Source organism: Dromiciops gliroides, chromosome 1 (genome assembly GCF_019393635.1).
Source record: "Dromiciops gliroides isolate mDroGli1 chromosome 1, mDroGli1.pri, whole genome shotgun sequence".
NCBI lineage: Eukaryota > Metazoa > Chordata > Mammalia > Microbiotheria > Microbiotheriidae > Dromiciops > Dromiciops gliroides.
In genome coordinates this window covers 178,934,293-178,958,671 of record NC_057861.1, presented here as the reverse complement: position 1 = coordinate 178,958,671, position 24,379 = coordinate 178,934,293, and the positions used below count along the sequence as shown (strand labels likewise).

The following is a 24,379-nucleotide window of genomic DNA, read 5'->3' as shown; positions in this document are numbered from 1 at the left end:
CCTCCATCTGCTGGAGCCCTTCTATCCCTTTTCCGTCATAGAAAATCTTTTCAAAACATGAAAATTAACTAAAAAAAGCACCCACTCCTACTTTCAAACTGAATTCTGTTTTTCACATATAGAGGGAAGTTGAACAATTTGGACAGGCAAAGGAATAATCATTGTATAAATACTTCAAAAATTCTGTCTAATAGAACCAGATACAATTAAAAGTCTCATGAGTAAAAAAAAATAACGTTGCATTACCTGTGACATCATTTTCATCAGGTCTTTTATAAAGCCTATTTTAAGAAATAAAGATAGAAAAGAAACCAAGTTTTTGCTTTAAAGTCTTTATTAACCTGAATATAAAAAGACAGAAATGTAATCTAAGATATAACAGAGTTCTTTATGTGGAAACAATTTTTTTACAAGTGAAAAAATAAATACCTCTTGCAATAAAGGTTTATATGCTAATGTGCCATAAAAAAGTAGAATTTTAATATTTTGACAAAATGTCTGTGCAAAGAAACAAATGCATAAACACATCACTGCTACATTAAGGCAATATGAAAAGTATACTCAGAAAAATCTCAGTAAAGTGACAGTGTGGTTTTCTAGCTTGAACTTCGCTAGTATTGCACCCAAGAAGGTAATCTAGGTTTCCCTACGTCCTAGAAAAACCCACTAGTTGATCAGAGTCCAAAATGCCCAAATGGGGAGTGGAAGGTAGGCTTAAGAAGACAAAGCAAAACGCAGTCCCCGCACCCCAATACAAAAAGAAGACAACAAAAGGTTAATACTTAAGCACTTCAAAAAAAAAAGCTTATACAATGCTTATGATACTTAGAATAAGACTCTAAGTAAAGCTTGATAGTTCAAGCAAAAATAACCACCACCTCAGTGAGGCCAGAGTAAATAGCTAGAAAGAACTATAATGACTATCATAGTTTATACCAACCACGAAATATCTCTAGGGTTGTGTAATATAGTCTTTCTAGGGAAAATGTTCTCCCTTTATTCAGCAGAAATGACTTTCCACCAAACCAAGGACCCAAAAGAGTGGTTAACAATGAGCAGAAAACTACTGAACTAAAGATTTTACTTTTCAGAAAAGCTACCTTTCTGAAACATGGAAGGGGGCAGAGGTTGATACCGTTACAGAAAGAAATAACTACCTCACACTGTATTGAATCATCTGTTGTCTAATAGGCAAATTAGAATCTGATCCTTAACCAGCAATTACTTTTTTTAAAAGTCACAAAATAGATTTTGGAATCTATTAATTAACCCTCTAATCCTCATATTTAAACAAGTTATAAAAGAAAAAAAAAACCCTGACATTAAAACAATGTATAATAAAAAAAATTTCTATTATAAATGTTTGGAATGACCACATAAAAGGAAAACAAAATAAATTTTTAAAACCAATTCTTAAGCAATTTGCTCTGGGTAGGAAAAATTTTCATCAGACACATTAAACACGCTTGTAATATAATCCCCTACAAGTGCCCAATTTTTGGCATTGGTGTCACTATCTGTCACTGAAGAGGAAAATGTACTTTTCCTTATATATTTCCTCAAAAGATGATAGTCAAGTTCCGTGAGACTTTCACAGCTCTTCTCCTTTCCTTGGGTACCACAAATGGAGTTGATTTAAACCATGGTTGTGTTTTCAGAAATGTTTCCTTCGGGAGAACATTCCTCATTGCAGGGAGGTGTTGGAGTAAGTAACCATTTTCTCCACAACCAATTGTTTCTAGTTCATAATAGTGCAGTCTGTAGAAACGTGGCTTGTCAAGTAAATATATCAGTACAATATATCAGATGACTGTAAGATTGAGGAGGCTTGTATGGGTGGGAAGATACACATGCTGAACATGTTCTATTCGGGATCTGCAGACTGGACATGACTAAAAAAGACAAAGACATCTGTTAGAAACCTATCATTCTCCAGCCTTTTCTTTAGAGGAGACATATGTACCACATTTCTTTTTCAGAAAAGTATAATGAATTCAATTATCCATCGTGGTTAGTGGATAAATAATCCAAAAATATTTGGCTTCTAGACGTGGCCAAGAGTTTTGCAAATTTGTGCTCTTAGTTATAAGAGGAAACAAGATCAGAAAACAAATCAAGCACATCACTCAATAAATGGGCAGTATGACAACACTTGATTAGATTGCCATCACGAAGCTATGGTCCTACCACTAGTCAGTAGCTTGCAAGGGAATTTTATTTGCTCTACAAAGCTAGTTTCACATAAAATTGATGATCTACCCCTGAAAAGTGAGTACAATTTGCAAGTTTGTACTCAATATCAGAAAGTAGCACAGAAAAACATAAAAATGCCACAAAAGAAATTATTCCACAGAATTTCTGAAGGTGGGTATTTGATTAGGTGTTAAAATTAGTGTAACTTCTTTGAGCATGCACTTTCCCTTATTTTCATTTCGTAATTGCCCAAAAGATACAACAATATCAAACAAAATCTAATATTTTATCGATTTAGGAAATGTTAAACAAAGACTTAAAAGATGGATGTTGATCACTGATCTCCATAGCTGGAGGCCACATTTAATTTATGCAAAGCACAAATCATGCATTAATGTAATAATCATCATTGGTTGACGTGTCACACACCTGTAACTGGGCAGCACAACCTTCACAGCACACGGTATGACCACAAGGACAGAAAGTTGAGTTTATTTCTTCTTCACAGCAAACCATACACAACATGGCTTCCTTCAGCTTCCGTAACTTTTCCTGGAGTGCTTTGCTTTGCTGGCAGCTGAGTCCCTCACAGTTCCCACAGTTCATGCTACTCTCTGAAGACTTCAGGGGAGAACTGGGTGGGCTCTGATCACTTCTTGAAACAAGGTCCACAACTCCGGCATTATAGAGAGCCCTCCTCGCATGGTCATATACCTCCTTGGATGTTCGTTTAATGTCAAAGACATACTTTTTGCCAAGGTTAATGTTTTCATTTAGAAACAGAGATGCCAGGTGACCCTTTAAGTCTCGGCTATATTGCATCATGACAGCACTGGTAACTGTGTCACACCTGCAACAACAGAGTAAACAAAAATCTACATTGATACTCAAGATGTTATGTGTGCATTTCTAGAATTCAAACCACTTAATGCTACAACACAGAAATCTAATGTTTTGGGTTTTTATTTTTAACAAGAGGTTCTTTCTGTTTTATGTGAGTTTGAAAATGATTTTTTTTTTTTTGCGAGGCAATGGGGGTTAAGTGACTTGCCCAGGGTCACACAGCTAGTAAGTGTCAAGTGTCTGAGGTCGGATTTGAACTCAGGTACTCCTGAATCCAGGGCCGGTGCTTTAGCCACTGCGCCACCTAGCCGCCCCTAAAAATGATTTTTGATAGTTGTACTTCTAAGGAACTTAAAATAAAAGGGCCTTCAATAGTCCCACAAAACTAAAAAGATGTAAATTTTCTGATTTTTTAGAGAGAAACATTATATATATGCTGAAGAAAAGGGTAATTAAATTTTTTTAAATTAGAAAGGGAACAGTTGTATAGGCACAATGATTCAGGTTCATTAGAGGGGGAAGTGACAGCCCAAGAAGATAATGTAAAAAAAAATAAGAATCATGCTTGTACAATTCATACATATGTATTTGTTGTGGAGGAAAAACAAACAAACAAATAAACAAAACCCAGAATCAAACTGATTACTATGCTGGCTTCATGTAGTTATGCTGCCATGCAAGCAAAAACATTCTCATATAGCAAACTTTTCTTAAAATCTGCAGGAGGATAACAGGCAGAAGATTATATGAAAATGTGTTCAACTCAGAATCCTTTGGAATTTTAAATTTTAGTCTACTGCTACTGATGTTTGTTGCTGTTCAGTCATGTCTGACTCTTTGTGAGCCCATTTGGAGTTTTCTTGGCAAAGATACCGGAGTGGTTTGCCATCTCTTCCTACTCATTTTACAGATGAGGAAACTGAGGCAAACAGGGTTTAAGTGACTTAACCAGGGTCACACAGCTAGTAGTGCCTGAGACTGAATCTGAACTCAGGTCTTCCCAACTCCAGGCCTGCACCATATCCACTGTGCCACCTACCTGCCCAACAGACAAGTTGCAAAGGGTTTATTTATATAATTAGTCACGTATACCTGTAAAAAGCATGAGTTTCAGTAATTGCTCGGTAAAGTCCACTTGCTGCTCTCGTGCTGATCATTTTAAAGAGGAGGACGATGCTATTACCAGATTCCTTGGTGACTGTTAGATATACATTCTTTCCAGACTGAGTTGCCATCTGAACAACAGGATATGCAATCCTAAAAGTAGGAGAAAATGATTCTGATCAAACCAAAGAGGACTGTTACGAAACTCATGACTTTTTTTTTAAGAGTCATAAGTATTTTCTTAAATTTTGGCAGAAACACCTTCAGAGTAAAATACAGTTACTTAACAGGTCAATGACAAACCTCTTCACCCACTAATATATAAAAGTAAATAAGAAAAAAAGTTTATAAACACACAGATACAGGTCTAATGGATTTACCCAAAGTAGACTCAGACCAAAAAACAGTGTAATTCTATTTATGGGTAGTAAGGGGTGATTTCTTGGCAGTGAATGAACCACTTACTTTATTAATGCCTCCAGGCCCGTAAATTTCCATTTTCTAAGTTTTTGATTAATAAATAGTAACTGAAGCCTTAAAACATAATGTGCATCCAAAAGAATGCAATTTATTCAAGGGATAATTTTTCAAACCCCCAACTCTGTTTTCTATTTTTATAACCAAGCCCATACAAATATGCCCCAGAGCATTAAAGACTCTGTTACCTGTTAATTGGGCTAAGATCATCTTTACAAATTGAGATTCCTTCGGGTCCAACTCCAATGAGCAGTTTCTGCCCTTCACTGTCCCTCACAGAATGCCATTCCACACCATAGTTCTCCATTGCAGATACAATTTGCAAAACTTGGTATTCAGCTGAAGCCTGACTCATCCCTTCCAACTCCTTGTGCTTCGAGGTAATACTGTAGATGAAGACAACAACAACAACAACAAAAGGAAGCTCATTCAGCAAAGAGTTAGCCAGCAATGACGAGGGGAAGCTATTTAGTATTTAGGTCTGGGCATATTATATGAATGGATTACAGATATATTATACTGATACCATCATCACAGAAAGCAGTGACAGCTTAAATGCATTGCTGCTTTAAAGCTGAATTTCCATTTGTTTTGAAAACTACAATAAAATACTCAAGTTTTTGGTAGCTTGATAACTTTTTTAAAAACAGGGGAAATTTTATAGGCTAGAATTAGAAGAGTTATACAACTTTATAAAATGTAAAAAATGGAGGGAATTTAAAGTACTGGAATTTCATAAGAATTCTACTGTACAAAAATCCTCAATACTTTCCAAATAAACAGAGGGGATTAAAATCAATTTCTAGAAGTAAATAAAAGAAACACCATAGTAAAAAATGTATATAATTAAACTTCTTTTTTTTGGGTCACCATTTTCAAAGATTCAAAATAGCAGGCAACTTGAACAGCTTATAGAGCATATTATCAATAATAAAAATTGCAGGAAATGCAATTTTTAAAAAAATAAGATACCACATACATAGAAAAGAGGGTAGGTCAATCACAAAGCAAGAGTGATGGATAATCTATAGTGTCCTGGCTAGTGATGCCCTGGCATCCAGAAAATAGCTTATCAGGTAGGATCTACTTTGAAGAATTTGCAGAAAGTCACGTACAAGTGTTGAGACATAGCTAGAATGTGATGTGGATGGGCTGCAACCAGCACAGGTAGAAGGCAAACACGATATAAATGAAATTAAGGATCTGCTGAAGTACTAGTAATCGCTCTATTTGAGGTATTCAGGTATTGAAGGCCATCAACTAAGCATAAGGCAAACTTGTGAGAATTTAAAGTTTCCAAAATCATGGGTGGGATGGTAGTTATGAGGCAGGATGAGAAGGAGGGGGGAAAGATATTTCACTGGTGTCTATGGCTATGATGTGATATTCCATATCAAGGCCGTAAGTAATGGAAGATTTGTTCACATGTAAGACTATTTAAGTATAGTGCTGTTCAAAAGGGGAGAGGGAAGCAAGAACCTAATGTTACATTACTTTATAGCCACACATCAGCAAATGGCCAGTGGTCTGTGAAAGCAGCAGTCCATAGTTACCTGTTTAAGGCAGCACCTGAGAGCTCTTTTGCACACAGTTCTTCATAGTTATACTTGGCGGTGTTTTGATTATAGTCACCAAATTTGGTTTGTGCCAGTAGTGCACTGAGTTCAATAGCATGCTCTGAGGAACACTGAAGATTGCCAGCCAAAAGATCCTCCTTTATATGCAAGAAAAATATATGCCTACAAAAGAATGAATTTACTTGTAAAAGTTCTGACTAATTAAAAACATTGCAGTCAATTGAACAACACAAAACATATATAAATAAGAAGTTAAAATTACTGAAAGCTCTTAATATTGAAGATGAGACAGTTTTAACTAATCAGTAAAACAAAAGAATAAGTTTCTTTTTGATATAATTTAAATATCCCCTGTGATATTTCAGATCAATTATTCTAAGAAACCGACTATCACACACACTGATATTTAAAACACATGTGGGAGTTATTTTTCAAACAGCTAGGACAAAAGATTTACTGTCATTTGATGAACGTTATGAGACAAAGTCATGTTTATTCAAAAGAACAAGAATGTTTTGGATACATGGAGAATCAGTGAGTTGGAGTGGAAAGAAAACTGGATTTGGAGTCACAAATCCTGGGTTTGGGTCCCAGTTCTACTAACAAGTCCCCTCTCTGAGACTCAATTTTCTTGTTACTTATTCCAATATTTTGTGCCTTCTATGATGAGAAAATGTTACACAACCAATGGAGGCTATCTCAAAGTTACAATGACAAAGTTCCTCCTTCATTCACAAGTTCCTGTAAATAAGCCACAGTAAAAATGTACTCCAAGAAGGTAAATATGGTTTCTATTAAGTTAGACATCTGCTAGTCTTTAGTGCTTATTGGTTACGATGCTAAATCTGAAAAAAGAACCCATAAAAACTAGTTTTGCAGTAATGACTGTAGGGCCCTGCTCTAGCCGCAGTTCCATAAAACCATGTTATGACACAACCTTGGACAAAGATTGGAGAAGCTCCACCCTGCCTGTTTACTTCTCTGTCCCAACCCTCTAAGAGAAAATACTATTAAGTAGTTAATATTTTAAAATATCTTTGGAGGAGAGAACTTTTGCTTAAAGCCATAAGGAGGGAATATGTGCTTAAATGTTTTATTGACCCAACCTAAAACCTTTCTTTCAGAACTGACTTTTCAAGTTTAAATTGGCAATCAGACCCTGATAACCAGGCAGCAAGGGGCCTCCAAACACTATCCTCAGCTTCTCAAAGATAATTTATGCATTGTCTGGACAGGCAGCTGTCAGGCCCAACAGGTGGTCAATAGTCAGTAATGCTGACCCTGCTTTGTGCAATGGACTCAAATAAAGGCTATCTGTAGATTAACCGTTCTATGTGTTTCACATACTAGGCTGTATATGAAACAATTCTTGGTTATTTCCTCTGAAAGTAAACAAGAAAAAAAAAGAAACTGTTTAAACTTTCCAAAAAGATACCGTATATTTTTCCCATGCATTCCATACAAAAGGGAAACTGTCTTCCTTTTCATGAACTAAATAGATCGTCCTGCTAAAAATTATAGTATCATTCAAGTTATTAGGTAGAAGGATTCAAGTTCTTAGATGGGGGAAAAGAAAAAGTATCACCAAGGATAAAATTATTCAAGTAACAAAACTTAGTAGTGGTCCTAACACTGGGCATCTCTCTTAGTATGGTATTCCCTTAAAGAAGTATGTGACTGTGGAATTAATACACTTTGTTTTTAAATAATAATAATCTAAAAATTGTTTTTCAGTAAGGTGATTCAGTGATGATTCAATGTAGTAAAGAAAGATTAGAATATAGTTTTTTTTTCCCAACTATGTTTCCTTCTAACCATCTGGATGGTAATTATTTTTTTCCTAGGTAAAGCAGCTGAAAGGTTACACAAGACTGTTCACTGAACACTATCAAAACAAGCAGCTGTATTCAAACAACTGTTTTGTGCCTGCAGTGGGTGTTTCTTTTCACAGAAGATAAGCAGACAATATCATCTACTCAATTCCCTGGGACCAGAAAATGAAAAGTCGAGAGCATTTGCCAATTCTTCATTCTTAAACGCCTAGAAAGATGACCATATAATATACATGTGAAAGTTCAAAAGCTGTATTCTCTAAACCAGTACTTCCCAAACTAATTTGGAAAAGGAAGAAAGAGTTGAGAAAACTTTAATGCTGAAGGGGGGGGAGGGAGGGAACCTATTATTATTTTCAATGCAAAATTACATATTTGATATTTTAGAAGGGGAAAACATTATCAGCATAGACATTCTCGAGCTGCCCTTATCACATCATCAGAGTTTGTTAGAAAGATCAGAATTCATCAGAAAATGGTTTGGGAAATGCTACCCTAAACATTATGCTAGCTAAACCCTGAAATATGAAATTCTCTTAAGTTTGCAAACGTTTCTCAGAAGTGATATTGGAAAACACAGAACTCCAATTTCTGGCCAATGCTATTAAGTTTCAGTTCATCAAATGACTTGATTCATGATACTAATTAAGTCATGGTTGTACTAGAAAGATTCTTATAATAAAACAAAAGAACAACCAATTTTCAACAAAGTTGTTGTGTATTCCGAAGGTGATTTCTTTAAATAACAAAAAAGTTAATTGTAAAATGAGCATTTATTTTCTTGAAGAACAAAGCTGAGAACTTAAGACACTGAGAAGTCCTCTACTTTACATCTCTCCATGATGGTTCTGCATATAGATCAGCACAAGTACTACTGTTCTGCCATTTAAAATATCTCTAAACTCTGCTGACTTGTTTCACAAACATATTTTTACCCTAAAGCCCCCTTTTGCTTCAATACAAGGCTTACAGACCAATTAGGAGTTAGATTTCTTTTGATATCTGGAAATCTTCCAAGATGGTAGTTGTTAATTTGCCAAATGCCTGGTTGTTATTACTAAGGGGTTACTCTCAGTCATTGACCTAAAGTTACACTTCCCACTTACTAAGGAATCATATCTCGTCCACAGCCACATCAAGATTCACTTAAAACCAAATGTTAAATTGGACTTGCAAATATTTCTGTAATGACTAACTTTGAAAACAATTTTTGATTTTATTCTAAAGTCTAAGCTTAACTTAGCCTTTGATGAAGTAATTAACCGTTAAGTACAAAGGTATGAGACTTCATTTATGAAGATACTAAACAAAATGGACTGATTTTTCCTACCAAACCATCCCTCTTCCAAAACTTCTCTATTTCGCTTGAAGGCACCATCATTCCTCAAGTCTCCTAGATTCATAACCTGGCAGTTATTCTCTATTTCTCTCCTTCAGTCCACATATCAATTCACTTGCCAAATCTTGCTATTTCTAACTCTACCTCTCATTTATCTGAACCTCTCACCAAATTATTGGGAAACCAACAAGTACCTCTCTCCTTTAGTCCATCCACAACACTGCTGACAACTATTTTTCTTACCAACTTAATCATTTCCTGTGGCTTCTTATTACATCTAGAATGACATAAAAACCCATCTATGGACAGAGTGCCAGGCCTGAAGTCATCTTCCTGAGTTCCAATTTGACCTTAATAACCGTGTGATCCTGGCCAAGTCACTTAACCCGTTTTGCCTCAGTTTCCTCATATGTAAAATGAGCTGGAGAAGGAAATGGCAAACCACTCCAGTATCTTTGCCAAGAAAACCCCAAACGGGGTCATTAAGAGTCAGACAAGATTTTTTTTTTTTTGTGGGGCAATGGGGGTTAAGTGACTTGCCCAGGGTCACACAGCTAGTGTCAAGTGTCTGAGGCCGGATTTGAACTCGGGTACTCCTGACTCCAGGGCCAGTGCTTTATCCACTGTGCCACCTAGCTTCCCCTATACAAGATTTAACAACAACAAAAAAAGCATGTAGTCGTCTAAGAATACAGAATATAACTTTTTCATCAACTATTTCCCATTCAGCAACCTATTTCTAATTATATTAAGCCTACCTAATCCTAAATTATTTTAAACCTAATTATGTTTTGCTTAGTTGGAGCTGCTTTGCATTACTGAATGTCTCATCTCTTTAATGCATACTGCATTACATTAATGTTTCTGTGTTCCCCTTTGTAGGCCTTTAGTTTTTAGCCTAGTGCCAAAATGGATACACTTGTGAGTTAATGTCTAAAGCCAACAGGTTGGTCAATGGTACAGGATGCCAAGAATAGAAAGCCAACCAGGACACAAATCTGCCAGCACTTGATGAATCAAGATAAGTCAGTCAGTCAATAAAACATTTATTAAATACCTAATTTGTGCCAGATACTATGCAAAGCAATGGGGATAGATACAAAAAGAAGCAAAACACAATCCTTGCCCTCAACAAGGTCATGATCAAATGAAAATATTTTTAAATCATCTGCAATACTGCACTAAATCAGTAGTCCAAAAAATCTTAAAGTAGTCATTACTTCCTATATTCTTTCCTAGTGTTGACTTTGTGCTTGGTGCACAAGATAATGAGTCTACTCTAATTCCAGCTGTATAATCAAATAAAGAAAAATATGACAACACCTTGTAAAAATTTTAAAACAATATTGTAGGGCAGCTAGGTGGCATAGTAGATAAAGCACATATTATCCACATGTTATCAAGGCAATTCTTGATTAAGGGAACAGGTAGGCTTTTGTAAGAGATATTCTATAGCATACCACATTGGATAAATCACTGTTAATATCATACGGGGCAATCCTGATTGACATAAGAGAATTTTGTTCCAATGTTATTTAAATCAAGGGAGGAAAAAAAAATTAGGATGTATATTCTCCAAAGGTGTTTGCTATTGTCACATTGGATTCCAGTGATGAATTCAACAGGAGGAGCAGTTTCTTAGAGTTAAGATTCTCTAATCACTCCAACATCAGAACACTTGCATTAAGGCCTGGAATGCTACTGAATCTGCCCATTGAGGTCCAGAACCATTCTAGGGTTTGTCATAATGATGCTGGTGGATAAAATGCCTATTATCCAGGCCATGAAATATATGGTTAGATGTACAAACCCTGAAACTATCTTGTGCCTTTACATCTATCGAGGATATATGTTGTAGACAGACAACAGCTCAACAGGAAGATGGAGGTGGGGGAGACCATTACATTTGGAAAACTACACTTCTCCCTCAAGCTTCTCCCCAAAACAAGACCCACCTTTTCAAATCAATATCCTTTTAGTGTTGCTATATTTCTGTGAATCATGGAATAATGCAATCTCCAAAAACAAAAAAACAAAAAAAAGACTATGAGTTGCCCAAAGGGCAAACAGCAAATTGATGGCAGTAAGTTACCTAGGATAAATGGTGTATTAGGAGTGGTGTAAAAAGTTATCAGAACTGCATGACCAAAGCAGGAACTGGACCAGTAATGGAGCAAGAGAAAGGATAAGAGATGGCCAGTGTAATGTTAAAGGGATCTACTGGCAGGAACCCAGTAAGTTCAATGCACCCCTTTTGAGAAGATTTCTGGGAGGATATAGCTAAGAGTTGTAAAAGGTGAGATGACATGAGTGGCAATCTGCATCACTGGTAGGAGAGAGGGGGTGCCCTCAAGGAGTTTATAATCTATAATGTAACACAATATGTACACATAATAAGCATGTGTGAAATAAATACACAGTAAATCTAATTTATGGGAGCAAATTTGAATCAGAAAGCTCTGAAGGCAGTTTTAAGGTATTTCTCAGAGTTGAAGGAGTGACAGAGTACAATGCAGAGATGAGGGTTAGCTTGTACAAAGGTGTGGAGACTGTAGATGGAGGGATATGTGTGAGGCCTGAGTAGTAAGAAGGCTAATTTTTTTCTAGACTATAGAGACTGTGAAGGGGAGTAATGTATAAAAAGACTGAAACAAGGCAGCCAGACAGAGAAGTTTGCATCTGACCCTGGAAGTAACAGACAGCCAATAGGGTTTACTGAGTAGTGGGGTGGCACATTTGAATTGTGCTTTAGGAAAGCCACTGACCACTATGGAGATGAAAAACTGGAGAGAATGTCTTCAAAAGCTCTAGTTTGGTTAAAAACAAATAACAAAACCATGACTGGGCTGTGGACATATCCTTGAAGACCAAAGGAAATAATGGAAAGAAGTAGGGAGACTATGGGTGTGAAATCCTGAATGACAGACTTTTTCAACACACTGATTTGAATGGTATTCTTTTTTTACTCATTGCTATAAGGCAGGGTGGAGTTTTTAACCTTTGTTATCTCAAGAACCTCTCCACCCCTATCTGCCTTGGCAGATTGATGAGGTCCATAGATCCCTTCTTAGAATGATACTTGTTGCCAGAAGCCTGTACATGTAACTGTACAACTTGCTATTTCCTCCAAATATACAACAAATGTATCATGTAACCAAAAAAAACCCCAAAACAAACAAGAATACTTGTTGCCTATATTCATAATTGAAGAAAATGCTAGATTCCATTTAGATATTAAGTGAAAATAAAGATGTACTTTTTTTCTATCCAAGTTCACGAACTCTCTAACCAAGGGCTATGAAGCCCACGATAAATACCTCTGTTATAAGGGGTGGCTCTCTGTGATGGAAAGCAGGTAGGATACGATAGAAAATGTAAATAGATTTAAATAATTTTTTTTCTGATAACTTTTGTTTTTTACAAGAAAAGATCCACCTGACTATTATAGTAATCGAAGATCCATTCTCCATTTGACCCTAATAGATCCCTGTCACCCCTATAATCAAATACAAAATGTTATGACATTCAAAACCCTTCAAAATGGAGTCCCCTCCTACCTTTCCAGTCTTCCCATAACTTAGGAACCCCACACCAGACTCTTTTTTTTTTTTTCACACCAGACTCTTTAACCCAGTGACACTGGTTTCCTTCCTCTTCCACCAACAAGACACTCCATCTCCTGGCACCAGGCATTTTCTCTGGCAATCTCCCATACCTGGAACTCTCTCTTTCCTCATTTCTACCTACTAGCTTTCCTGGCTTTCTTAATGTCCTATTGGAAGCCTTCTCCAACTCCTAACTCCAGTGCTTTCCCTCTTCTAAGGATTTCCTAAGCTGTAGATACTTGTTTGCTTATTGTCTTCTCCATTAGATTCTGAATTCTTTGAGGACAAGAATTGTCTTTTACTGTTCTTTACATCCCCGACACTTAACACAGTGCCTAGCACATAGTAGGTAAGGATTAATAAATGTTTATTGATTGATTACTTGTATTTTTTCCATTAATATCGACATTCCACTGCCCTTAAATCACTGTCACTAGAATGCCAAAAAACACATTATAGTTCTGATTCAAATTAGTTTCTGTTTCCAGCCTAGACAACATCTGCTGTACCTTGGACGACATGTCTATTTGTGGGATATAACATGTTTTTCCCATGTTTGCAATTTATGTATTGTTTATAATTTTAAAATTGTATACACATTAATAGATACCTTTCTTTGTTCCTGAGCCATTTCCAAACTATGCCCCTTCCATTCTATTCAGCATCTTCATTCTCCTTCCATAGGGACTTGCACTCTGACCCCTAAGACCCTGGGCTCAGATAGGCCTTTGCCTTAACTTGACTTAGGTCACCACTCACTTCCTAGAAGTTTCTAAACCAAGCACAGAGCCCTTCCCTTATGACATTAGAAATGTAAGCTCCCTGAGGGTAAGCTTGCTAGCTTGAATTTGTATCCCCAGCATTCATCACACTTAATAAGGACTTTTTCATTCATTCATAGACAAACATAAAAACAAAAAGACAACATTATCCATGAGAATTATAACCCAAATCATAACTGATTCAGCTTTCAAACTGCACACACAAAATAACAAAAATATGGTTCATGAAACATTTTAGTTAGTTTCTAACCATTCATTCATGATAATCTATCACTACTTCAGCAAGGAAATGTAGTACTTAGGCTCACTGCTCCATTCTTTTTTGTTGTTTCTCTTTTTGAGTCCTTTGGAATTCGTGATAAAGCAGGATCATTTAAAAATGAAGATTACACTATTATAGGTTTGGCTAAAAGTGTTGAGTCAATCTGATTAGAAACAAAGATACCAGAGCATCCTTAAGTATAAAGGAGTGAAGAAAAAAAAAACACCACGAATTATTCAGGTGCTGGTATAATTAAGATTTAGTAGATGAAATATACTAATCTTCTGATAACTATTTTTTAAATGTTTAACAATTAAATTTGATGAATTGTTTTCACATTAGAAACCCTTGGAATCCCCAAACATTCTTCATGATTTCAAATACTTATCTTTATAATATATCAACTCCAGCTTCACTTTCAAGCTTGAATTTCAAACAACAGCATTGATTCTTATCAAAACATCATAAGAATATAAGAGTGGAACTTAAGTCTCAGTTTTTCCACTCCCAATGTCACCACCCTAGGCCAGGCCTCAACCAGGTATAAAGCCCTAAGCCTGGAGTCAGAAAGACAGACTCGAACTCAATCCAGCCTCAGACACTGTGTGATCCTGACCAAGTCACTTAACTCTTATTTATCTTGAGGACAGGGACAGGGACAGGGACTGTCCTGTTACTGTTCTTTATATTCCCAAGACTTAGCAGAGTGCCTGGCATATAGTAGGTGCTTAATAAATGTAAAGCAGGAATAATAATAGCACCTGTCTTGTAAGGGTTATTTTTAGATCAAATGAGACAACATTTGTAAAGTGCTTGGCACAATGCCTGGCACCTAAGAGGGACTATATAAATGTTAGATATTATTTTTCCTTCCAGTGGCTGGAGAGTGATATACTTAAGAGTCAAAGAACATGGGTTCAAGTTCTGATTCTGGTGCTTACTAGCTTGTGCTCATGGGCAAGTCACAATCTCTTATGACTGTTTCCTCTTCTCTGAAGTAGAGAATACTACTTCCATGACCTATTTCACAAGCTGCTATGACTAAACTGCTTTTCATAAGGTACAAATAAATCTAAGCTACAAGTATTTCCATTTGCTCTACTTATCAGAGCAATATTTCTAATGGCACAGCCCCGAATGTGACACTCCAACACCTTCTGTAGGTCCCCACGGGTTACCAAACATCTTAGTCTGGCACTGGAGACAGATACATTGTATCTTCACCCTAACTGTCTAAGCACACGAAGGCTTTTAGATGGAAGAGCAGGACTAGCCTGGTTCTGCTCTGTCCCAGAGGACAGTGCTAGGACCAATAAGTTATAAGAAAATGTATCTTAACATATCTATCTCCAAACCGCAGTGCCTCAAGAAGAGATTCCATGAAGCAGAGGGTGGTAGAACATTGAACTGTTAAGGAAGTTAAAGGACCAGACAGCCACTACCAAAGCCTCCCTCAGATGGAGGAGAGGTAGGATATTTTTCTTTTCCCACTATACTATGTTTCAGACAAACTGGACTTCACTGCTGCTCCAACAGGCCCTGAATCTGACCACTTCTGTGCTTTTGTACATTCTGTGCCTTTCAATGACTTCTTCATCACATTCGTGCTTATTAACATTTGATTTCTTTAAGACCCAGTTCCAGTGTTAGCCCTACTTTTCTTCCCTAATCCTCCTCTTGATTTCTCAATGAAGCTCTCACAGATTTATCCTCTTTCATGAACACATTTACCTATATATCTATTCTGATACTCCATACTAGACTGTATATTTTTGGATGATGAGAATTTAGTATTTCTGAATTCTGCACGTAGGTCTTATTTTTTTTTTTAAACTTAGCTAAATCATACAAGAGCATCCTATTTCTTAGATATTACTCTACGCCCAATCCAAGCTTATCTGTAATATTCCTTAAGTTTGTTTTTTTTTTTTTGCTTCAGTGAAATGTATTTAAGGTAGTTAAATTCTATTCTATATTCATACCCACAGAAAGTAATGGTAATATAGGAGACTTTACAATAGAATTTTGGAGCTAAGAGGGGCTCTGGAGATTATTTGGCTCAACCTTTTCATTTTACAGAAAGTTGAAGTTATTTGACCAAAGTCTTGTAGGTACTTGACAGCAGACGAAAGTTTTCCAAATCCCATTAGGAGCTCATCCCATCACATCATTTCATCTTAAAAGACTTATGAAAATGAAGAAATTAAATAACAGAATATCAGGCAAAAATGAAATTTGGTGGAGGGATATAACAACAGCTGATTTATCATTTTTTGTTGTTGTTATTCAGTCCACTCTTCATGACTCCATTTAGGGTTTTCTTGGCAAAGATACTGGAATGGTATCTATTTTATAGATGCTCATTTTACAGATGAAGAAACTGAAGCACATAGGCTTAAGTGACTTGCCTAGGGTCACACAGCTAGGAAGTGTATGAGAAGTGTATGAGGCCAGACTTGAACTCAGGAACATGAGTCTCCCTGATTCCAGGTCCAGCACTCTATTCATTGAGCCACATAGCTGCCCATTATTATTGTTAGACTAGCCCTATTTTAAATACAGTATGATATCAGCTCACAGGGAACAAATCAGTCAGACAAGCTGGGTTTGGATACTATCCTTGTAACTTTGGAAAAATTCATTTAACAACTAGAACCCTCCTGATGAGTAAAATGAGTTGGTTGGATATGATAATCTTTCAGTTCTAAAGGTATGATCTTATGATCTTCTGGGGTTTTAAAGTACTTTGTGGCAAAACAATTTTAATACTTGTTATCCTAAAAGAGCAAATAAATACTTATAAGTGCTTACTATTAGACAAAGGTGACCTCCCACACAAACAGAACTGTTACTATAATATAGTCACAGTATTTTATGTATAAAATACTTTATGATTAGTTTACAGCACAATAAAATATCAGGTTTCATCCACTTAGAATCTATCAGTCAAAACATTTAGTATATTATTTAGAAACTAGCAACAAGACTAGAATCAAACATTAAAAAAGCTCAAAACAATTAAACTTTAAGATTCTCCATAGAAGTTATATATTTGTAAACTTTATAATAATGAAGCATTTACAGACAAACCCTTTCTAAAATGAATCAATACTAAAATTTCAAGAATACAGACGGGTGATTTAGAATAAAATGAAAGACTACATGACTTGATGAAGTCTAAAGCATAATTGTCTTTTTTTAAATGAGAAAAACAATTTTATTTCCAAGAATTTAGTCTTGCTTTACTGACTAGATAAATTTGTAATTATCATTTGTAACTTGTAATTGATAAAACAAAGCAGTTCTGGCTTTTGACACTGTAATTATATACTTATGTGTAAATGGATACTTCAAGTCCTTAAAAACACTTTATTTTCATAAGCACACAAAACCAGACCCCTCAGCTTCTTATTCACACTATCTATTTACTTGACAAGCCATTCTTCCCCGTACCCCACCCCCAACAGGTTATAAGTAAACTTCAGTTCAACCCGGTTCAAATGATTATAAATCTCCAATTAGAAGGATGTTATTTAAATGAGGTTTTAGTGTAAAACAATATGATCAGTTTCTAGCATCAAAATTATGCTGTAAGTGAAGCCATTAACAAAACTATTATAAAGTCTCTAGAATGCCAAGTTTTGAATCAGTAGAGAAAATATGCTGGGGACTGAGGGGAGGGCTATGCAGGAAGGAATACATTCAGGAATGAATGTGATATAAAAGCAAAAGGCATCAATAAAAACTAGTAGAACATAAAGCTACAAAGATTTTTTTAAAAACCTACAAATATAAAATACTTTAAGAAATGCTTTCCTAAAGTATCTCATTTGATTTTCACAACTTTGCAAGATTGTTAGTGTAAGTATTTCCATTTTATAGATGAAAAAATCTCAGAAACTTGACCTGCCTAAGATAAGTGGCAGAGCCCCCTCTCAAAACAATGCGCTTTTGCATATCACATTGCTCCTCTAAAATGCAACTAAAAGAGAAATATTTTAGCAACAGCTTAAAATGTATTAAGTTTATAGGCAGGGGGCAGCTAGGTGGCACAGTGGATAAAGCACTGGCCCTGGATTCAGGACCACCTGAATTCAAATCTGGCCTCAGACACTTGACACTTACTAGCTGTGTGACCCTGGGCAAGTCACTTAACCCCCATTGCCCCCCCCCCCACACAAAAAAGTTTATAGGCAGAATCCTAAGATATGTTAACAGTTTGTCTTTGGAATAGCTACTCTAAAAAATATACCATATTTTCCCCAAACATTTTCTTGTATCATTTGCATTAGAAGACACATGACTTGCCAAGACTATTTAAAATGTGTCCATTAGGAATATAAATAAAGAAGTATTTGAGGGCAGCTAGGTGGTGCAGTGGAAAAAGCACTGGCCCTGGATTCAGGAGGACCTGAGTTCAAATCTGGCCTCAGACACTTGACACTTACTAGCTGTGTGACCCTGGGCAAGTCACTTAACCCCCATTGCCCTGAAAAAAAAAAGAAAGAAAGAAAAGAAGTATTTGATCAAAATTTCTTCTGTCACCAAAAATACAAATATAGATTCATCAGAACACTTTCAAGTTTATTGAAATGGATTTCCAAAAATATCTCTTTAGTGATGAGGAAGGTGAGGAAAGGACAATAGGAGTAAATCATTAAGTCAATCAATAAACATTTATTAATCACCTACTATGTGCCAGGCCTTGTGATAAACTCTGAGGACAAAAAGTCAAACAAAATATAGTCTCATTTTCCCCATCTTCCAGGAGTATACAATCTGGGGGTGCGGGTGGGGAGAGAAAGACAATATACAACTATGTACAAACAAGCTAGATAAAGAATAAATAAGAAATAATCAACAGAGAGATGGTCCTAGAATTAAAAAAGATTGGGAAAAGCTTCCTATAGAAAGTGAAGTTTTATCTGGGATTTAAAGGAAGCCAGTAGGCAGAGATGAGGAGGGAGAGAGTTCTAGGCATGAGGGTCAGCCAGAGAAAATGCTTGTAGCTAAGAGATGGAGTTTGATAGAGTTGAGGAACTTCAAGAAGGCCAAGCATCACTGGGCTGGAGTGCAAAAAGACGGGAAATTTGGGGTGGAGGACTAGGTGGGAAGGGTTTTGAATAAACAGGTTTTCATATCTGATCCCACCAGGGAGCCACTGGAGTTTACTGAGTGAAGGGAAACACGTTTGGACCTGCACTATAGGAGAATCATTTTAGTGGCTGAGTGTAGAATGAACTGGAGAGGAGACACCTGCAACTGGCTAGCCAGCAGGGGATTGCAACAGTTCAGGAGTGAAGAAATGAGGGCTTGCACCAAGGTGGTGTCAGTATTTGAGAAAAGGGGAATGTATTCGAGAGATATTACTAAGGTTAAATTGACAGGCCTTGTCCACAGGCTGGATATGGCGGGGTATGAAAGAGAATGAGGAGTTGAGGATTAACACCTAGATTGAGAACCTGAGGAACTGGGAAGGATGGTGTTGCCCTTAAGAGTAATAGGGAAGTTAGGAAGGGAGACAAGGTCTTGGAGAAAAGACAATGAGTTCAATGTGAGCATGTTGAGTTGAAGATGTCTATAAGACATTCCAGTTCAAGATGTCTAATAGGTAATTGGAGATGGGAGACTAGAGAGGTTAGGGTTGGATAGGTAGATTTGAGAATCCTTAGCATAGAAATGATAACTGAATCCATGGGAGCTGACAAGATCAAGTCAAATAGTACAGAGGGAGAAGACAGTTTAGGTCAGAGCCCTGTGCAACACCTACATTTGGCAAACATGACCTGGATGAAGATACAGCAAAGGAGAATGAGAAAGAATGTTAGAGGTCAAATAGAAAGAGAACAAGGAGGAATATCTAGAAGAGGGTGACTGACTATGTCAAAGGTTTCAGAGAGGTCAAGATGGAGGATTAATGAAAGGTCATTGGATTATAAATGAAATAAATTCCAGTATAAAGCAAGTAAAGTAACTGGTATTTACCCATTTCAAAAGAGCTTCTAAAAAGATGCTCAATGAAAGTTAATTAACTGCTATAGGTAAATCCATGCTTTTAGTTCTATTCTCAGCTGAGTGTTAACACTCTCATTAGCAGATTACAAATGGCTACACAGAATTCTAATACAGTTCTAATTCTAAAATTCAATTATTTGGCAAAAAGTTTCCATTTCTGCATGTAAATAAAGTGAATTTAATTTTAAAATTACTACTTTTTTTATAGAAATAATGGTAAAGACCATCTAATAATTTAAACTAGAATTCTGTGAATATGAAGTGAAACAAAGATATTATTATTGAACTATTATTTAAATGAAGTACTCTTTCACATTTATGCAGATTCGAAAATATATTTGACTTGGCTGAAATTTCTTTTTTCATCCAGAAGTCCATAAAGGTCTGGAAGAAAAATAAAACAAAACAAACAAACAAACAAAAAACCCCACCATGCAATCAAAATTCTTAAGTGTTGATTTTCTATTGACCTCTAAGTCATAATTGCTAAGTGAAGCTTTCTCACAAAGTAGCTTCAAGTTAAAATCACGTAAGCAGTATTTAAATTAATGCGAATGAAACAGGATTGAAAGATATGAAGCCTTTTGGACATTTTACAAGTCTATTTTTATATACTGAAAGTTCATAGGCTGGTGAGCTTTAGAACTGATAGGATCTAAGATGTCCCTTAGTTCAACTCCTCTATGTAGATTTTTTTTAAGTAAAAAAAAAAGTAGAGAAAAGATAATTGACTTGTTCCAGGTCAAAGGTAGTATGCAGAAGTAGAATAGAGGCCCCACTGACTTCAGTTCAAGTGCCCTTTCCACTATATCCTACTTTGCAGAAAATAAACAAACATTTGATAATTTTTGTAATTTTCTGTGGCCTGAGACTATGAGGGTTAACTAACAAAGAAAACCGAGGGAACAGGATTTTACTATGTAGTGCTCAAAGTCTAACATGAGTCTATTTTTCCTCCTTCATATACAAAGGCAGGAGTTGAAGCTGAAACATGGGTAATAGGACAGGCATTAATAATTTTTATCCAAGGTTTATTGTGTTTGAAAGCAATCATTTTTTCAACATACCATTTTAAAGCCAATTATCAAGGAGGGTAGGATTCAAGTTACACAGAGCTGCAAAGTCTCTTGCATTTCAATCAACAAATCTTTCAAAAAGCAGCAGCCCCCAGTTTGGGCCACTGTGGAGGAGAGCAGAACGACACTTTCTGTTGTACATACACTTATATGAACATTCGTGCACAGAGATTCTTTTTTTGTTTTAACCTCCAAATGTAAAAATCGACATCCTCACGATGTTCAGAACCAGGGAGAACCCACAGAATTCTTATGATGCTCACCAGACAACTTCAGACAGAATTGTTAGAAGTTGTTTTTTTCAGCCTGAGCTCATAGCTGCTGTAACTTGAGACTAGACTGAAGAAGTTGACCAAGTTTAAGTAACCCCAAGAGGAACTGTTTCCGGCTTTTCAGTTAGAACAGCTTACAATGACCTAGAGTAACACCGCTGAGCCTGAGGTTACTATCGGACATTCAGACGTTTAGGAGGAAGACGTCCTAGCCACCCAGAACTCTTTACAGCACAAACACTAGCGTTTCATGTTCAATCCTGCTCTTCAATTAAGTTTTCAAAGAACTAGAAACACTCTCTAGCTCCCGTTTCAGAGTTTCTAAAATGGACCAATTAAATATACTCAGCAGTCCCTTCCTAACCTCGACAAAAAGTTGGACAGTTGTGAATTTCCAGCTAATTAAAACAAAACAAAACAAACTCATTTTTTACTTGCTAAATAAATCCTGTCCAGAAGTAGATGAGATACAACATATCTTATCTGGGTGAGGTAGGATGACTTTAGTACAACAGCATCACAGTCACATTTCATATTAGTTTATTTTGGCTTCATTTTACCTAGTCTGCTCCTGTAAGATGAGATGTGGCTCCACGAAGAACTTGACTCTTAGTTTGAGTCTGTAAGGGGCCAGCCCATCCATCTGCTGGGAGATTCGGTTTCTCAGATTCAACCATAAACTCTCTCCTTTGCTACCCGTAAACTGCAGTCCAAAATAATCAACTTCTATAATTCCCAATCTTCTGCAAACCTAAAACAAAAGATGAGCACATCACTTAAGCAGGAGGATGTGTTGCCCTACTAGGTCAATGTCATTAAAAGTATAGATTACATGTAAAAAAACAAACAAAAAACCAAATCCAGAATCTGTACCCACCCTGTCATGTTTTGCAGCTTGGGAGAACTCCTAGTGCTAATCGGGGAAACAAAGCTGCAAGACTCCTGAGATTTCAGGTATGGCACTTGAACATAGTGTGCTTGATCTAATACCTAGGCAAGCTTGCCAATAACCCTCAAAAGCAGCTGAAAAGTCACTGAAGCAAACCACTGGCTATTTTCCATTTGACTCCAATCACTGGAACTCTCTGCACCAGTACAATCTGTACAGAGGAATTTTCAGTTCAGTATCTGGGTGATTTTAGCCATATGGACACTTAAAAAAAAAAAAAAAAGAGCCAAGCCAGGGAAACAAACAACTCTACAAGTGTCAGCTAATCTCTCCAAGAGGTTTCTCAGACTTCTCAGGTCTTGGGATTTGGAGGTAGTTGTGAGTTTCCTTAGGAGCCAAACTTACCGTCTGGGATAAACTGTACCCTATTCTCTCCCCCCTCCCCTTTTCTTTCTTAAAACTTCCAAAGGCAGAGATGCCAAAAATACAACAGACAGGGCTGAGAGATGGGGTTGTGTGTGGGGCAGGAGGCTACCCAAACCACTGACAGTTCTGCAAAACATTTAAAACCGATGACAGATGTTTGGAAAGCAGGACACGTTCAACAAAGGATCCTCTTTGGCATCTCAAGGACAACAAGGGGACTAAGGGACAACTGGCCCCAAATGGGCTGGTCCATGGCACCCGGGTTGGGTCTTGTAGCAGAGAGGAGGGGGCGGTATCAAGAAGACACCTGCCGCAGGTGCGCTGCATTCTTGGGAACCCCCTCCCCACCTTGGGCGCTGACGCCCCGGGCGTTCACGGACAGACAGATAGACACAGACACGCAGCCCCGTTCTCCCCCCGCAGCAGAAGGAGGAGGGGGCGGGGGCACCTCCACGCGCTTCACGCCAGCAGGGGAACCGCGCGGCACGCGGGGCGCGCGGCCAGGAGGCTCCGGCGCGTTCCCCAGGGCGGCGGTGGCGGCGCCGGCGCCGCTTCGCCGCCCTCCTTCTTCGGGCCGCAGTGGCCGCCGCGAGGCCCGCCAGCGGGAGCACGGAGGAGGGCCGCCCAGACGCCGCGCCGTCCGTCCGCCCTCCGGCTCCGCTCTCACCTGGTTGAGGCAGTCTTCGCCGTTGGCTTTCGCCTCCACCTCCACCTCCATCAGCACGGCGTCCGGCCTCGTCACATAGCACAGCATGTTGGGGGGCCACCGCGAGCTCCTTTTTGGGGTGGGTGGTGCAACCGCTGTCTCCCACAGAGGCTCGGACCCCGTCCCCCGGCTGGGCTACAGATGCAAAGCGAGAGGCAAGAACTCCAGCAGACCCCTCCCCGCCAGCCCACCCGCCCTCTCCCGATTTCTCTCTGGGGGCCCGGCTCCGCCGCACTCCAGCAGCTTAACTGCCTCCCCCTAGTCAGTGACTCCCTCTGATATAGCGGCCCCGCCTCCTCTGGATGGGGCTTCGACCAATCACGGGGCTCCGTTCCTTCCGTCCTCTGCCCCCATCGACCAATTGCGGAGGCCGGTCCCGTCTCCAGGCCGGAGCCTGAAGCAGCCGGGGCGCCTTACCCCCGGCTGGCTGCTCCCGGGCGCCTCGCGGTGGGCTAAGGGGAAGGCCGCTTCATCCTCATCCTCATCCTCATCCTCATCCTCATCCTCATCCTCATCCTCATCCTCATCCTCATCCTCATCCTCATCTTCATCCTCATCCTCGGGAAGCGGAGAGTGCAAGTCTCGAGCTCCCTAGGGTGATACTGTAACCACAGGCTAGGAGGCGGAGCCCTTTCTGCTTAGAGCAATAAATTAAAACACTCCTACTGTCGGGTGCTTGCACTGAACCTAACCCAGAGTTGCCACCAGGCCACTCTACAAAACCGTTTTCAAATAAATGCGAAGGGAAGAGGATAGAGCCAAGCCCTGGAAGAAACCGCAGTGCATTTTCCCAGCTCTTGACTTGGCCAAAGGTGAGCTTTGGTCCTCGGCGTTTTAAAAAGTTTTTTCAGATTAGCAAAAGAATCATCCAAACTCTGCAGCACCCTGGTCATTGTCCCCCATTGTGCTTTAATGTTATTAGTCTACCTGATCTAACGGACCTCTTATTTCCTGCTACAGTCCTGCCAGTATCCTTTACTT

The 24,379-nt window shown here is 38.1% G+C and overlaps 1 protein-coding gene across 2 annotated transcripts; it reads right to left on the bottom strand.

The window, feature by feature from the left end:
* Positions 1 to 329: 329 nt before the first annotated feature.
* LOC122735613 (myosin regulatory light chain interacting protein) lies at positions 330 to 23,817 on the bottom strand. 2 transcript variants are annotated; one of them, XM_043977307.1, is made up of 7 exons: positions 23,360 to 23,784; positions 21,938 to 22,128; positions 6,171 to 6,356; positions 4,806 to 5,003; positions 4,129 to 4,293; positions 2,623 to 3,043; positions 330 to 1,892 (listed from the first exon to the last, which is right to left on the bottom strand). In XM_043977307.1, the coding sequence occupies exons 1-7, from the start codon at positions 23,444 to 23,446 to the stop codon at positions 1,803 to 1,805; spliced, it is 1,338 nt and encodes a 445-aa protein (XP_043833242.1). In that variant the 5' UTR covers positions 23,447 to 23,784; the 3' UTR covers positions 330 to 1,802. The 2 variants fall into 2 exon arrangements, with proteins under 2 accessions (XP_043833242.1, XP_043833244.1); XM_043977309.1 differs by lacking the exon at positions 6,171 to 6,356 and having other exon boundaries at positions 23,360 to 23,817.
* Between the last annotated feature and the right edge of the window lie 562 nt (positions 23,818 to 24,379).